The 17,797-nt window shown below is 47.6% G+C and overlaps 1 protein-coding gene and 1 long non-coding RNA gene across 3 annotated transcripts; one reads left to right on the top strand and one right to left on the bottom strand.

Annotated features, from left to right (window-relative positions):
• Positions 1-1,132: 1,132 nt before the first annotated feature.
• LOC135826362 (uncharacterized) lies at positions 1,133-6,781 on the top strand. Of its 2 annotated transcripts, none has more exons than XR_010555266.1 (3): positions 1,133-1,293; positions 1,412-1,471; positions 5,995-6,781. It is a non-coding gene; the product is annotated as an uncharacterized LOC135826362 (long non-coding RNA). The 2 variants fall into 2 exon arrangements; XR_010555267.1 differs by having other exon boundaries at positions 1,133-1,298.
• Positions 6,782-13,371: 6,590 nt separating this feature from the next.
• On the bottom strand, positions 13,372-13,917 carry LOC135826753 (uncharacterized). The gene has a single exon (XM_065339355.1). The coding sequence runs from the start codon at positions 13,915-13,917 to the stop codon at positions 13,372-13,374; it is 546 nt and encodes a 181-aa protein (XP_065195427.1).
• Positions 13,918-17,797: the final 3,880 nt, after the last annotated feature.

The following is a 17,797-nucleotide window of genomic DNA, read 5'->3' as shown; positions in this document are numbered from 1 at the left end:
GTCAGCGACTCGACGGTCTATTCTCTGTGGTAAAGTGTTGTTGCGTAGTGAGCGCTGTGCTTTTAGAGCTTTACTTTTAGGCAAGTCAATTTTGGGAGCTGATGTGTCACTAGGTCATATGGCCATAGGGAACACGGAGCACGACCTTCGCAAGTATTACTACTAAGTACTAGCAGTACAGTAAGATCGGGCGCCGAAGAACACCTCGCCGAAGAACACCCAGGCTGGAAAACCGGCAAAATTTAAGAACAGTCCAGGCTAGAGTTATCAGATTTAAGAACACTTTTAAAATTGTATACATTGTACAGTGCGTATCGGTTATAGCGTGGTCGTGTAAAAGAATATACTGCCTACAAGAATGAACCCTCATGTTTTCATAATCATAACATGGATTTCAAGTGCACATTTATTCTTACAAGCAATTTTATCCAATAGTAGAATATATCGGTCCTAAGAATGGACTTTGTGTAGCGAAACATGCCAGATTAGTACAAAGTGTATCACCTGTAGTAATAACATCTGTCCAATTCCGTTCTGATGTGACTCTCGTTGCGTCGTAGTGCTGCAGATTCAACTGTTGTGGCCATGTAACTCATTTTGCCTAGCCACATGTAAGCTTATGGGACTATGACCACCCACACGGACAGAAGTACTGCGTTGCATTGAACGATGATCTTCCTGCCCCTGCGCACATGCATATGATATGCCACACTTGATTTTATCGTGTGTAAGAAATATCGGAAATAAGAATAGAAAGTCGTTTTTCAAACACCCACCCTATAACCGATACCTACTGTACATGTATGGGAGGTGAGTACATGTCATGTACACGTGTAAACAGTAACTGCTACATGTACAGTCATTCCCATTTACGACACCCACTAGTTTAGAAGTAGACTCTACTACATTGCACTACATGTACATGACAAACGTCATGACGTCACTCGACTCGCCGCGCGCGTGGGAATAAGAACGGTCTGGCTAGAATCAAAAATTTAAAAGAACTTTCCTAGGCTGCGCTCGAGCCCCTGCGTTCTTCGGCGCCCGATCTTACTGTACACATGCAGTCGAACATCGAGTTTTGCTGCAGTGGCTATATTATTACTGTTTTACTGGATAGCACACGAGTTTCAGTCGTTTTCTGTCCAGAGAACAGATGGCCGCTCTATAACGTTATTCTCTAGATTTACAAAAACTGATGTTGCAGGCCCGCCGTAGATAGCTACGTACAGCAATTGTCGAAGCGGAAAGAAGAACTCCAGCAAAGGATCGAAGGCTCTCACTGCCACAGACGTAAGGTAATCTTGATGAATGAATTGCGTTTACAAAATTATTGTCAAGCAAGTTTTTATTGTCATAATTATAATTGAAGAAAGTACATGACTGTATGGGCTTACCTGGTTTCCTCTAGGTTCGTCAGGCTTGACGATTGCAGTACAACTGCTGCTGTCAGAGAGAAGATGAAGAAGAGGTGAGCTGGCATAATATTATTTCAGTGAGATCAACTGACGGTCTTCCAAGACTCAGAATGCAACCAGAAGGAATACAGTCTCGTCATAGCAACAAGGAGGAGAAAATTCGCTCTAAGCTTTTTATATATCGCCATGCATGAGTAAAAATGTTATACGATGATTGCAGGGCACACAACGAAAAGGAAAGAGAGGATTTGTTCAGAACAATATTCTTGTTACTTCCTCCGGAAACAAAAACTTCGTGACTTTTTCACTACTTTTCGCTGCTGTTATTTCGCTCTTTCTCACTGGTTCTGTCAGCCTGAAACACTGACATGACATTTCGGAATCGTAGGAAAGCATGATTCATATTCTGGAGAGCCGACAGTCGTCGCAGAGCAAGGGTGTCGACGCTGCAAACAAAGCAAAGCGAACATGTTTTTCATTTTCGTCCACCAGGCGCAATACGAAGAAAAGCACTGCGCTCACTGCCCGTCGTTGCTATTTTTTTGTTCAGACCTTGAGAGAGCAGGACAATGGCACACAGGGGCAAGAAGAGCGGAAAATGAATAGCAATAGCAGCTAGCGTTTTGAAATCTTCGCCATCCCCGAAACGCCTGTCGGCATGCGAACAGGTCGGCAAGGTGTCAAAACTCCAAAACGCAGAGATGTGACAATCGTCACTTCGCGCAGCAGAGCAAGATGAACACGTTCAAAATAGAAGTGTCGTTCCGCCACTGCAGAGCCCAGACCTCAACGTTACGTGGATGATCGCGCCTTTTCCAGCAGCCTTGACGATGTGTCCTTGGTCGCAAAGGAGAACAGGCGAGATGTGATCGGGGCAGTCTGAAAGTGCTGGTACGAGGAAATTTTTGAAATGTCCGGCTTTGCCTGTGTTTGTTGTTCCGGGGCAACCTCGAGCGAGAGCGGAGGCGGTTTTGAGTACCAGCACTGCAGCGCCATCTTGATCTCCGCCGAGATGTTGGAGAAGGCATTCAGATAACAGCGAAGACGATCAGGGACGCGGAGAAGCTCCTCCGCGACATACGACATCGTGTCGATCGACCTGCCACTTGCAACGGTTTGAGCGGTGATCAGACGAGCGATGGCAACCCAGACTGAGACTCTACTCCCACTAATCGATCCTGTAGATATTGTGGATATGTGGATTGAATGTGTTGAAGTGTTTCTCCTCCAAAAGAACACTTCTGTTGAGCACAGTAACTCCGTGAAATGTCATGTAAAAAAGTCACGAAGTTTTTGTTTCCGGAGCAAGTACATTCATCAGTGAATCTACGTAACAATGGAATGATAAATACTTGAAACAACTTTATATGTTCAGAAAGTGATGGACATCATGCAACTGCATTGTAAATGATATGGAGTTTGTCAACTGACAACGCTCTATTTAGTTGCTGTTCACTCTTGGCGCATGCGCTGGATGAAAATTCTTTTATTATTCATGTCGAAATATAATTGACATTTCGGGCCAGTCACCGGAACGTAAATAACTTTTCGACATCATTAATAAGAGAATTTTCATCCAACGCATGTGCCAAGAGTGAACAGCAACAAAATAGAGCGGTTGTCAGTTGACAACCCCTCTTATATTCAACTTTATATGGACAAGTAAAAGCGAAATGAAATGATAAGATGTAAAGAGGAAAGGACGTACAGTCAGTATCGCCTATAGCGTTGGTGTTTGATTTTGAGCATTTTATCACTATAAGCGATATATTACTATGACCGATACTGCATGCAATGTATGCGAGTGGGGTGTCAAACGACTCAGCGCGCCGTGCACATACGCACTACATACATGTACAATGTCATGTAGCTGGCTGTAGCTCCTGACACACAAAATCAGCATTTCCTCATGATGGAGGCATATTTCGGCAACTTGTACGAGCAAAACTCACCAAACAACACTCACAGGACAAGTTCTTCACGAAGAAGTAACACCCTTTTCTCCTCTGACATCGCTTGATTTTACATCAATCACTATAACCGATGCAAAAATAATGTAATAAAGGTCTTTTAAAATATGAATTTGATCACTATAGGCGATATTACTACTATAGACGATTATTACTATGCGCGATAACTGTGTATACTTAGTTATGGAAAACGGAAATGAATTTGAGAAATTGATCACTATACCCGGTATATTACTATAGCCGCCAACCTTATAGGCGATACGGACTGTACAAGTTACGAGTTCTGACTAACAGTCCACCAAGGCAACGAGATAATACAGTCAGGTAGTGTGACAACAAGGCACAAAACTGAAATGGGATAGTCATAACTCGTTACTTATACATGTAGGTTCTCTTTACATTACTTCCTCCGTTAACAAAAACTTCGTGATGGATTTTTGAGGGACTGCTGTGCGCACAAACTGCCGTGAAATGAGTTGCGATCACTTTCTTGGCCTTCCCTGGCATGCCATGAAAGAGGTACGATGCATGGAAAGCGACCTTTCACAACAAGCCGAGCGAAATCGATGGTTGGGCTGTGGCAACATAGGTGATGACAGTCATGGCGAGCGAAACTGATTTACCACTTCACCGAGGGGATATAGCGCTGCTTGGCCTCTCTACTACTCTAGCACTGAGTGTGAGAGTGATAGAGAGCAATGGAACGGAGCAGCGAGCCCACACAATGAGGGAGTGAACAAGGAGCTGCTCCGATCGAAAGGCGCAATGAAATAATTCTGAATCCAAGTTCTTGTTCAACCTGCTCAAAGCCCAGATGCGAATGCTGATGACCATGTATTCTTTCAGAAGTCTGCAGTCCAACACAAGTCTCGTAGCTAAGGAAAGTCGACTGGACTTGGTAGCCGCTGCCGCTCAGCGCTGGCAGGAGTATCAATCAGAGAAAATGGAATTAATTTGGCTATGCCTTTACTCCTCGTGTCGAGGAGTTCTGGAGAGCGGAGATGAAACCAGGGAGGCGTAAACTATTTTTACGACTCCCTGGTGGAAACGAGTAATCACCATCGCGGCTGATCACGCAGCTTGAGAGCCAACTTACTTGAACGACGGCGACATCAAGTTCAGTGGAGTGTGATCAAAGAAGCCGAGGCCAGGCTGAAACAAGTTGAACAACGACTCGAGAGAGATGACGTACAGCAGATGACGACAGCGAAGTAGGGTCAAAAATGAGTCAAGCGAAAGCGACGCAAACGGAACTCTCTGTTCATTCCGCCAACAAGTTCTCTTGCAAAGACGCTGTCCATAGCCTGAACTACCTTCGTTCAGTGATTTGCAGTCGATACAAACTGTTCTTGACTTGTTCTAAGCGTTTTCTTATCCATCAAAATCCATCACGAAGATTTTGTTAACGAAGGAAGTATTACTATTGGCTCAATATCCGAGTTTCAAAATTGTACTTGTAAGAATAATAATAATAAAGAGGTGATAATATGACACCACATCAAGCCTTGTACTACATGAAGACAGCGAGAAATACTTCAGCAACCATCATAATGCACATAATTATGAATCGCACCAGCACAAGCAAAAACAAACCATGAACAGAAGGGGAGAGAGTGTGGAGGGGGGGGGGGGGGCAATCAACATACCATACTAACACAATACTACGTGAAAATATTTAGAGTCATAATGTTCTGCTGGCACAACACTGGCTTTTACTAGTGTATGAAAATGGCTTCTAAAACGTTCAGCTGCATAACATGAGCATGACTCGCACGACACAACACTTGCTCTGGTGCAATTCATGCGTGCATTCTCCTGGCTGCTGAAATATTTCTCGCTATCTACATGACACATGTCGTACAATGCTTGAAGTGGTGTCCTATTATCACCTCTTTTGCCATTTAATTTCACTTTTGCTTCTCCCTATAAGAATTGTTTCAAGTAGCTCCCATTCCATTGTTATGTAGATTCACTGATGAATGTAACAAGAAAACTGTTCTGAACAAATCCTCTTTTTTCTTTTCGTTCGGTGCGCTGCAATCAACGTCTAACCTTTTTACTCATGCATGTCACAGACATAATTATAGGAAATGCTTACAGCGAAACTTGTCCACCTTGTTGCTCTCCTCGAAACGTACGTTTACAGTCTTGTCACTTTTTGAAAATTTTCACTGCATACTGTCCATTTTTTATCCAAATTACTATGAAAAAATAACTTCCCCATCAGTCACACATGTAGAACACGTCCATAGAACATGTCCAAAATGTATATTTTAGGATATAATTTACGAAGATACAGAACTACAAAGACCGCAACAATGCCGGCAAAGTACCGGCAGTTATCTGTTTTTGATCCAGTATTTTTTCAAGGATGCTTTACATTTTCGTGCCTTGACACGATAATAGCTGATCCGAGCTAGCCTTTTTTTCCTTTTAAATTGTATTTGTCGTGAGGTTTTGACTTCTGACGTCGTCGACTTCAAGCCCTGTTGTGATGTGTTGTATGGGTGTGGAAAATCCATATTTTCTCATTTGCTACCCATACCAAAATAGTGAACGACTCAAGTCTTACTTGTTCTGTGTTGTGGTATGTCTTGCCTGTGCAGACTCAATGAGGCAGGGACTAAAGCAGAGATGGAAGATGACAATACACATTCGCACCAACTCCAGTTACAACGTATTCAAAACCGTCATAACTCGGAAGGTGGAACCTCAAAAACCGATGTGCAAACTTCGAGCTCATGTGCGACAAATGAGAATCCATTGGACCCGCTTTCCTGTGGTGCCAGTTCGAATAGTCAGGAATGTGCTTCCAGGCGACTTCAGGATAGCTTATATTATGATGAAGCATCAGTTGCACTGGCAGTTGGGAGTCTCAGTCCGCATGAAACAAACTTGACGGTACCGAGCATCCATGCTGAGCCTGGATGTCCTCAGTCAGCACCAGTGCCGAATGCTGATCATGCTGGTCATGCACGGTGCTCTATGGACATATCTGGTGTGGAGGAAGAAAATGCAGCTGAAGAGCATTACCAGTTAGTGAATGAAAGCTCCAACAATCTTGAGGGCCTCATCTACGATGTGTGGTCCTCGTCAATTCTGCCCTGCCTTGATGTCAGGTCAATTTTCCGCCTCTGCAGAGTGTCGAGAAAGCTACGAGAACAGCTGCTGACGGAGCAGACATTCAAGCTTCTCTGTGTGGTGAGTACTGGGTGTGAGAATAATGATGATACAAGTACATACACTAGAAAGGATATGATTGCACCGGATAAGTTGCACTCACATTTGGTGCAAATCCCATCATCCTTTAAAGCTAATGTACTTAGTCCGCGTCAGCAATATTGTCGCTTATCTTTCAAGTTTCAGCTTTGTGTTTATGTCACCAATGCTCACTTGGCAGCCCATTTCATCCCAATTTTGGTTAGTAAGTTAGTTTACTAGTACCTGAAAGTTCTAGCTAGATTTCGAGAGCGACGGTTGGATGATTCTGATTTATACAGCGCCACATCAAAATTGATTATCTTGTCACATTGCGCAGGCAAGATCAGCGCGACGCACAAAAAACTAATCGGCTACTCGGAATCAGTTCCATTCTGCAAAACGGCCGAGATCGCTCGCCAAGCTGTCTGCATGAGAGAGGGGTTTGAAATGCCTGCAATAAATTGATATGTAAAGGTGAGAACTATCACACTACTCCCCTTCCATTCAATTTAGTTCTGAAGATACTGCCTCAACGGCAAGATTGGTGATCCAGGTTCATCCATCAAGTAGGTTGCAGGCTCCCAGGTCGGCTCATCGTAACCCTTCCATTTTACCAAGTACTGCTGCTTTCCGCGGTGAATTCGATGAGAAGCCACTTCTTCGACAATGAAACGCTCATTGCCATCAAGGTCAATTACAGGTGGTGGAGCTGGTGACTGAGGATTGAGCTCATCAGTAACGAACAATTTCAGTGCAGCTGTGTTGAACACCGGATGGACACGACATGTTCTTGGAAGGTCCAACCGCACAGTCGAGCCAAATGTCTTCTTGACTGTAAATGGACCGAACCAGCATGGTCTCAGTATGGCGCAAGGCTGATCTCGTGATACTGACTTGGTTATATAGTCCCTGTGGACCATCACTTCATCCCCCACCTTGAATCTAGAGTTCCGTCTTGACCGGTTGGCGTAGAACTCTTGGCTTCGGATTGCATCCTGGATGCTGTCCTTTGCTACTTGCAGTGCCGACTTCTGGCGAATGACCCAGGGTTGCGCCTCATGGCAAGTTGAAACCTCCGCCTGGAGAAGGGCGTCTGCAGCAGATCACGGATGTTGGTCGTAGTTTAAATAGAATGGAGTATCACCTGTAGATCCTTGAACCATGTCGTTGTAAGCAAACTCGCATATCGGCAGAAGTTCCTCCCAATTAGTCTGCCGATGGTTAACTGCTGAACGTAAGATTTGACCTATTGTCCGATGCACTCGTTCCGTTGCACCATCAGTCTGCGGGTGATTGGCAGTTGAAAAGTCGAGGCGAACTCCCAGCTGCTTGAAGACATCACGGTAAAGCTCGGCAGTGAAACGAGGATCACGGTCGCTCACAATGGACTTACTGAGACCGTGTAGGCGATAGACATTGCGCATGTACAGATCAGCCACACCCTGTGCGTCTATAGAAATCTTAGTGGCAACGAAATGGGCTTGCTTAGTCAACCGATCGATGAAAGTCAGAATCGCATCATTACCCTGCGGTGTAGTTGGAAGGCCGGTAATAAGATCCATGCCAATGCATTCCCATGGTGCTTGTGGTACTGGCAACGGCTGGAGACGATTCTCCCTTGGTTTGTCTCCCTTTGTACGCTGGCATGTTCGACATGCCTTCACATACCTTGCGACAAATCTTCCCATTCTTGGCCAATAGTACCTCCGAGCAAGTCTCGCATATGTTCGGTCACGCCCTGGGTGTCCCGCTGACAGGCTGTCATGACAGAGGTTGAGCCATTTTCTCCGCAGTGGTCCAGCCGGAATGCAAATCCTCCACTCAGGGTCATACTTCAAGTAGAGCTGCTTGCTGGAGGCGTCCCAGTGGTAACGCTGCTGCAGCTGCTCGTCCCGATCATTCAATCCGGTGATAATAGTGCAGCAGAATTTATCGGCTGCATAGCCGCTTGCTAACAGATCTTGGAACTGTTGTTCTTGCCGTACGGTTACCTCAACGCTGGCGATAGACCGGGACAATGCATCTGCGATGTTCTCCTTGCCGGGTCGGTGGACAATGCTGAAATTGAAGTCTGCCAGGAAGTCAATCCACCTAGCTTCCCGTTTAGACACGTTGGTCTTGGTGCCTAGATATTTCACACCTTGGTTGTCTGTGATAACTTCAAACCGTTCAAATAGGTATAGCTTCCATACTATCAAAGCGTGGACGACAGCTAGCGTTTCTCTTTCCATTGCTGTGTAGTTTGCTTCTTCTGGGCGTAGTCATCTGCTGGTGTAGGCAACTGGGAGCCAATCACCATCTTCCTGTTGAAGTAAGACACCACCAATGGCTGTATCGCTGGCATCCGTCACCACACGGAACGGTTGTGCAACATCAGCCAAACGCAGAACTGGTGCAGATACAAGTGCTTGCTTCAGCATGTCAAAAGCATTCTGCTGTGCTGAACACCATACAAAACGGGAATGCTTTCCAGTAAGTGTTTCCAAAGGCCGTGCAATTGATGCATATTCCTTAATGAATCGCCGGAAATAATTGGCGAAACCCAGGAATCGACGGATTTCAGGAACAGACTGTGGTGGCGACCACTCGTCAACAGCTTGCAGCTTCTCCGGATCAGGACCGATTGTCTCTCCAGAAATGATGTGTCCAAGGAACTTCATGGACGGAGCTGCAAATTCGCACTTGGCACGCTTGCAATACAGCTGAGCTTCTTCCAGTGCGGACAGGCCACTGTCGAGATGCTTTAGATGCTCGGTCCACGTCCTGCTGAACACGAGAATGTCGTCCAGGAAGACTACGACGCACTTCCGTAGGAATGGACGGAGGACATCGTTCATCAGGCCCATAAATGTTGCTGGTGCATTTGTCAAGCCGAACCCCATCACACGGAACTGGTACTGGCCGAACGGGGTGTTGATTGCGGTCTTTGGTATATCTTGCTCTCTAACTCTGACTTGGTGATAAACCGACATTAGATCCAGCTTTGAGAAATACTTTGTTCCACGTATGGTATCAAATTGATCGTCGATATTTGGCAGACAGGCTTGCATCTTCACGGTAATGTTGTTCAGAGGTCTCCAGTCGCACACCAGCCTCAGCAAACCGTCAGCCTTCTTAACAAAGAAGACAGGTGCGGCATACGGTGATCTGCTGGGTTCGATGAAGCCGTGCTTGAGCAGTTTCTCCTGCTGTTTCTGCAGTTCTTCGAGTTCCGGCTGTGAGAGACGGTACGGAGGATATCTCAGACCGTTCATTACAAAAATGGTGTACATTATACAGATATGAGGCAGAACACACAGCCGCATTTATGCATTGCATAGTTATTATATGGGTTGCAGAATAATCTGAATGTCCAGAGAAAGGATCACAACACTGTGACCATCAGCACACAGGTCACTGACAGACCAGACCTGAAGGACCGCGTGACCCCAGAAGACTACGTTTGTTGCAGCTGTGTACGAGGGAGACTTCATCATCATAACCCTGACTTATACTGCAGGATTAGCCATACGGAATATGTTTCATGTTGCCGAAAAAGGTCGACCTGTAGAGAATAATCAGGTCATAGAAAATACACAATTCCAATTCCAATGATCACCCAACGTGTGGACAGAACTAGTTCGTCCTTTGTGGACTCATCAGCGCAGCACAGAGGAAATGAGGCCCAAGCCGATGGCAATGAAAAATAATCGCAATGATCATTCCCGTGCATTTTTATATCTCCCACATTGATTTTAGTCCACATGTGATATTGATACTGAACACTGAGCAAACATCAGAAGGACTTGAACTGGGCATGATGTACAGTCACGTACATGTTCATGATTGTACAATGTGCATCACTGAACTCTAATGAACACTCAATCTTCAATCACATTATACATACCTGTCAGGATGGGCATTCTTTTTCTTATTCATCCTCGTCTTCACTGAGTTCTGCAGTTACTTGAAGCTCCAGTGGTTGCCCATTCTCACACTCCTGGCCCGAGTGAGAGCACTTGCAAGCATACGTGCAATTGAGGTGCTGTCTCCGGCAGGAGCAATGTCCGTGCTTGCAGCCTGTCGTGCAACCGCATGAAACAAATTCCATCAGGCTCGATGGTGCTGGTGCCAAGCTGAGCCAGTCCACTTCCAAACCACCGCCACAATCAATGGTCCACCCTTGACCAGGGCTATGCGGTGGTGGGACATCCGCGGAAGCTTCCAGAGCACGGCGCCAGATACTGGCCTGGTAATTTGCTCTTGCAGCATGCTTGAGCAGCGCATCTTGGCAAGGAGGAAGGGAGCTGGATTGCGTCGAGCGAGAGCAGAACATCTGGTATCGTACTTCGTTGATAGATGTGGCGGTGTTGAAGCCGTATATACCGCAAGTGAACTGCTCGATGCAGGCGAAAATGTCAGCTGGTAGTGCGTCAAATGATGCACCGAGTGATGCCATAGCCTTTCGAGCCAGCTCGCCTTGTGGGGTTTGCTTGGTGATCAGCTGAAATGCTAGCTTCTTCCCTCTGCCACTGAAGGCACTGGTTGTGTCACAACCTGTATAGGCATGCATCCCCACCATGGCTTCGCAAACAGGGGCACTAAGCTCTCGTGTAATTCCTGTAGCATTGTTTATGGTAGTTAACCTCGCGCGCAAATATTCCAGAGACGGATTGACCAATTCCAACTTGGACCTTTTCGTCTTTTCTGACGTTTGCTGCGCGTAACAGCTTCGCTGCAGTGTGTGCGTATTCACACCCGCTTGTGGACTGGACTACATTCTTCCGGCCAGGTTGCTGGCGCCTCTCCTTCCCACAAAATATGCAGCCCTTCATGCCTGGAGCTACGACGGGCGCGGCTAGTGCAGCGCTCGTTCTGGGGCGGCGCTTGGCTTCTGGCTCCATCAACTCCGGCACAGACAGTTCTTCCGAATGGCTAAATGAGGGGTACTCTGCCTTCGTCGGAGGGTTATTATTCGTTATTTTCTGGTAACATTTTCTGTGGAAGCCTCCGTTTTCAGGCCAAACATCACTACGACATAACTCCCTGAGCTCAGCTAAATGTTCTACGGCAACAGCTTCACTAGTGCATATTTCACACACCTTCTTCCACGTTGTCTGGGTGAAGGGCTTCACCTCCTCACCGCACTCCGGAACGTGAATGAGACACTTTAAACTCATCACGACGCTTACTTCTAGTGCTCCTTGACCACAGACATACTAGTACAAACTGAAACCAAAAAACCAATCTCGAAATGAAAGTTCAAACTGAGAAGGAAGATGCCAAGTATAGTGGGTGCATGCCTGCACTGTGGGTGCATGCCTGCAGGGAGTGTGCAGTGCACTAGATCGTACCATATCACGACTTGACATGACAATAATAATAATAATAATAATAATAAATATAAAACAGGTCGCGTAATGAAGCAGCATAACGATAGATATGCAAAGTCATGATTGGTGCGTGTTTGTGGCCGTGATGCCGAGATCTCAGGTCGGCAGAGTCATCAATGCCCCACCATCACTGCTGTGTCTCGCTGCAGCCCCTGCTCAATAGTTGTCACGTTCGTCCTAGTCTCAGTATCATTGTCTTTCTTTATTATTTTCGAGCTGGGAATGTGAACATAGTAAAAAAAAAAAATGATGCCTGGTCCGCTTCTGTCCTGAGTTCACTACCCCGTGCGTTGCAGCCGCGAGCAAAACCAGCTCAGGCTGAGAGTTCCCTCCATGATTGCTTGTCTAAAGCGTGCATTCTGAGCCCACTCAGATCAGTCATGGTCTTCAGTGGCATGTCTCTGGCAGCTGTGATTGCCTTGACTGCCGTGGCCAGGTTCGATTTCGGGCATCCACGCACACCGGTGACATCTCGACGGAAGTAGTTGTCCATTGCCTGCTGTGGCGGGGCATCTGAGGGCATCCTCGGAACATGACCCAACATCCGGAAACGGCGGACAGCAACGGTGTGCGAAAGTGGCTGTGTGTGTGCTCTGGAATATAGGTCTTTGTTGGAGATGATGGCAGGATACCTAATTCCGAACAAGTTCCGTAGTTGACGTCTATGGAAGGCGTTCAGCTTCTCCAGTGCAGCCTCTGTCAGTCCCCAGGTTTCGCAGTTGTATAACATTGTTGGTAGGACGATGGCATTGTAGAGACGAAGCCTGGTTTCCTCGGATACAAGTCGACGTTGTATCCAGAGCGAATACATGCGGCCATACGATGTTGATGCTTGGTCCATTCGTCGGCTCAAGTCCTCCTCTTCCCCCAAGAGAGAGCCAAGTTGCTTCGATCTTCGCCATTCGGTGGTGGAGGCAGAGATGTGAAGCCACTCTGTTTTGCTGCTGTTAACGTTGAGTGACCAGTCACCCAGGCCGTCAGCTATCACGGGTAGGGAGACATGACAGGTAACATTAAATTCGTGTACTTTCGTCTATTCTGGTGCATAATCACATTTCACAGCACCACACACACAGCGTGCGTGCAGGCATTGTACAGCGCAACACATCGGGATCGTCGACTGTGCAGTGCACGTGTACTTACCGCACGTAAGTGCGGCCTACAAGTGCTTGTAGTACAATGCGCATGCATGAATGCATACAAAACAATGGCTGCCCAGAGAGAAATTTTCAACATGGAAAAGCCCATTTTTGGATACCTTTCAGAAAGTTGTCAGAGTGACAACAACCGCAATCCTGCTCAGTAAGGTATCTAGATTAGACGTGGCCAATAAAATTGCGGTGCCCAAAAGTCGGAACGAGATTTTTCTAGGAGGCCTTTTTCAGGTTTGGCCCACTGAGTCGCAGCAGACTAGGAGGGTGGCTTGGCATCAGGATCCACATCAATTTCGTGATCGGTTCTCCAACTCGGCGGCAGGTCCATTGGTAGTTCCTGCGGAAAACAGCTGCCGTGCTTGTTGAGAATCTGCTCGAGTTCGGCACGCCGCTCGTTGTCCACCATTATTTTCATTTCCTTATTGTCACCTTCGCCGCCGTCCCTTTCAATTTTCACAATTACACATTCCGCTCCCTTCTTCAGTGCTTTCCGAGCCTGTTTGATACTCATGAATTCCGCAGGGTAGGCTTCATCCGTCTCCGCTGAGGGGGGTTTGTCGGGTATGTCAGACACGCACGTCACTGTCACATCACGACCTCTCTCCCGATCGGACAGCGTGACACGGTTATTGGCGAAGTCCACTTGCGGGTTAGTACGAGACAGCCACGGCTTGCCCAGTACTACGTCGTATCCCTCCAAGGGTATAACTGTCAGCTGCTCCCAGGATTCGTGGTCTCCGATTTCCAATCTAAGCCGTGGCGTCACAGTCTCACTGAGCAGCTCTCTTCGATCATCAGCCATGGTCAGGGAGATTTGATTCTCGCTCTAAGACGTGGTAATACAAGCTTCAGCTATCCACCGATCCGAAGCGAAATTGTGCGTCGCACCAGAATCAATGAGGCACCTCGCTGAATGTCCTCCGATGCGCGCTTCGGTAACGAGGAGATCATGTTCATGATCGGACCGGGCTTCAGCTTTCTCCACTTCGAGCACTCCAAGCTCCGCCAGCGGTCGTGCTCCTATGCTCGCTGGCGGCTGGCGTTTTGGGTGAACATGGTGAAGCCGTCCACAATTCCGTGCTATATGACCAACTTCCTTGCAAGGGAAGCATCGATTTTCCCGTACCAAACGCATTCGCTCTGCAGGAGGTAAGTGAAACCGATGCAGCGCCGGTTGCGTGCCTTCTCGCTGCGTAGATTCGTGCACTTCACGCAGGTCGTAGTCCTCAGGAGCGTTCAGGACCCTGGGCGACTTTCCACGCAGACCACTGGGAAAATCACATACAGTGCGCGCGTGCCACACTGCGTCAGCCAAGGTCTCCGCGTGGTGCTGCCTCACCTCCTTTTGAACAAGCGGGTCAGCCAGGCCCTCCTTGAAAAGTAACGCCTTGGCCAGCTCATCCAGTCCAGAGGCCGACAGACAAAGCAAGGTATACTCCGCAATGTAGTCTTCCAAGCTACCTGTTTGCCGTGCTCGTACTACCACTAGCCGTCTTCTCTCCTCTTCATGTTTCTCTTCAAATGCGCCCTTGAGCTGCAGTTTCAACTGTTTCCAAGTCGTTGATCTCCCGTCTTCCTCCCACAATGTCATCAACCAACGGCGGGTGCTGCCATCCAGGAACGATGCCACATACCCCACTGGATGGGCAGGCTGCTGGCTTCTTAGCGCTTCTTCCACATGAGAGAGGGGTGTGAAATGCATGCAATGAATTGATAGGTAAAGGTGAGAACTATCACACTCATCGTCATTCAAAATAAATCTTGCCAAAAACAGCGACTGATTTGAACCACACAGGCAGTCGTGCTGCCCATGCTAAGTCCTATACAGAAGGCGACCATCACGGTCGACTTCCCTTACGAAAAAAGCCAGCCAGCGGAGAGTAAGAGAGATGAGCTTGCGAAAGCAAGAGTATCGATCCCGAGCAAAAAATATTTGTCACCAGCGACAAGGACTTTTGAAGGAGGACCAAAAAAGTATGAACCCTTTCTTGGACAATTAATTCCTCATGGACAGTTGTCATTCTGTAGCTCACCTTCCATCATACGTAGTTTTATCGTCTCAAGTGCACGCGTTGAGGTCCAAAATCTAAGTTCAAATTGCGAAAGATAAGCGACAATATTGCTGACGCGGACCAAGTACGTTTCATAGCCCCTTCACTGCTTAGAAAGCTGTATAAATAGACATTGCTGTGCATGATCACATTCTGAGAATATGAACATGCAATGAGTTTAAGAGCCAATGTCTGTAACGACCAAATATCACCGGACATGGCCAAATTTCCCCATTTCGCTCAAAGTTGACTCTTTTATCCCTAGGTGGACCTCATTCACCCACTATGAAAGTTTGCTCCAGAAACCCTCTGTTCTTTAGATATTGACCAATATCAAAAATCGATAAAACTATTAACTGAAACGCCTTCAAACAAGATAGAAGAGCAAAGGGTGACTGCTGCTCACAACAACACAGCGCAGCCAAACCAGGTATGTTCGCACACCGATCCAAGTTACTTAGTACTGTTTAGCCATCCAACTTTTGACTGGCGACTTCCTGAGTCCCTCAAACGAATCGATTGATTCAGCCTGTCCAATGGGGGCCCTTACGAAGGTCATCTTCAGGGACCAGTAGCAGCGGGGTTACGTCCTGAAATTGGGGATAGACCACCATCATAGTCTGCTACAACATGCCCCAAGCGCCCCCAAGTGGTCCTGAATAAAGCTATCCACTAAAAATCATTTGGGGAAATATTCAAATTTTGAACTCTCCAACGGCCATGCACGAGCCAAATCCAACCTCGTTACAGAAAAGCACACACGGAGGGTCTCAATAATACATCTGCGCTACGGTACCAGCATGGAGACATCATGGAAATAATCCCTGCCCTCGCAGAAACTCGAATGAAGGCGCCACAAAGCGTCACTTACTGAACAACAGCCTACATTGACTACTCCAGAGCAACAAATAGGCAAGGGTTGCAACGGTAGTGCACGGTGGCCAAGGTTGGGCCAGAATGTTCTCTTGTGCTGCGCAGCAAGTGCACGCGAGTTTCACATGCGGAGGCCTGGCACGCGGCCATCAAAAAATTCTAATTCATTGAGGTTAGGAGTATGTCCATACCCGAAGCCTGCACTGATGCAGGTTCCCTTAGAAACAAATCTACTGGGCTCTCCGACTTTCTCGCGACCAGCTGTACACTTATTGTTTGCATCGCTTTAACCTTTACTTTATTTATCTATTTCACTGATTCACTCAACGCCTGGTCCATGACCCATTGGCACACAAAGTGCGAGAGAGAGACAGACAGACAGACTGACAGACAGAGAGACAGAGACAGAGACAGAGACACACACAGAGAGAGAGAGAGAGAGAGAGAGAGAGAGAGAGAGAGAGAGAGAGAGAGAGAGAGAGAGAGAGAGAGAGAGAGAGAGAGAGAGAGAGAGAGAGAGAGAGAGAGAGAGAGAGAGAGAGAAGGAGAGAGAGAGAGAGAGAAAGTGCGCATTGGCCCCACCTACAGTGTTGCTGCTAAGTGCTCATCTGGTGTACCTCAGGGCTCGGTCCTAGGTCCGATCCTGTTTAGCATGTACACCCGTGATGTCCCTGCCATAGCCCATCCTGCTCCATCTCTGCAATTTGCCGATGACATTGCAGTGCACTGCCACAGAAAATCAGTGCTAGCCACATCAGCCTGCCTGTCAGGGGCCGTCACCAACGTCGCTGACTGGCTCAAGCATCGACATCTGCTACTAAATGACAAGAAGAGCCAGGTCCTGTCAATTGTACCACAACGCAATGCGGGTCAGCATGTCGCTGTCCGCTGCAACCAGACAGAGCTTCCCCTGAGCCCAACAGCAAGGTACCTCGGCGTGACCCTTGACGCCGCTGTGAAGTGGGACCCCCATGTTGACGCGATGGCGAAGAAAGTTGTGCAGAAGATTGGAGCATTGTGGCGGTCCCACAGATGTCTGAGCCTCAGTAGTCGCATCCAGTATGTGAGGTCAGTCATCATGCCTGACCTCCTATATGGGTCTAACGCCTTCTCTTCCTCCCTCAAGGTTTCGCAGCTTGATCGCCTTCAGGTCCTGCAGAACCGAGCGGCGAGAGCGGTATACGGTTTGCCGCCTCACACCTCGGCTCAGCCTCTGCTCGAACGGATGTCCCTGTACAGAGTTCGGGAGTGCTACGCCCAGAAGCGGCTCGTCCTGGTGTGGCGCTGTGTCAATGGGAAAGCCAGCAGTGTCCTCCAGGACCTATTCTCACCATCAGCTGGCAGCACCACCCGGCACCAGGTTTCCAGGGGCCTCACTGTCCCCTCGGCACAGTCAGAAGCCGGCAGATCTCGCCTGGCCTTTCAGGCAGCCTTGGCCTGGAACGCTCTCCCAAGGAGTGTAAGGGAGATCAAGGCTGCCCAGCAATTTAAGCTTGCCTCCATCCCCTACACCTTGCAATGAATGCTCTGTCTGACTTTTCCCGTCCACACACCACGTCATTTACTCTTCTCTGCGTGCTTGTGCGCTTATGAACTCTTTGTGTTCCCTCTGTTGACGCTTCAAAATCGCTCTATTGACACTGCAAAATCGCTCTGTTGACGCTACAAAATTGCTCTGCGTGCTTGTGCGCTTATGAACTCTTTGTGTTCCCTCTGTTGACGCTTCAAAATCGCTCTATTGACACTGCAAAATCGCTC

Source organism: Sycon ciliatum, chromosome 10, assembly GCF_964019385.1.
Source record: "Sycon ciliatum chromosome 10, ocSycCili1.1, whole genome shotgun sequence".
Lineage (NCBI taxonomy): Eukaryota > Metazoa > Porifera > Calcarea > Leucosolenida > Sycettidae > Sycon > Sycon ciliatum.
Note: the sequence above shows the minus strand (reverse complement) of the source record. Positions and strands in the feature narration are given on the sequence as shown.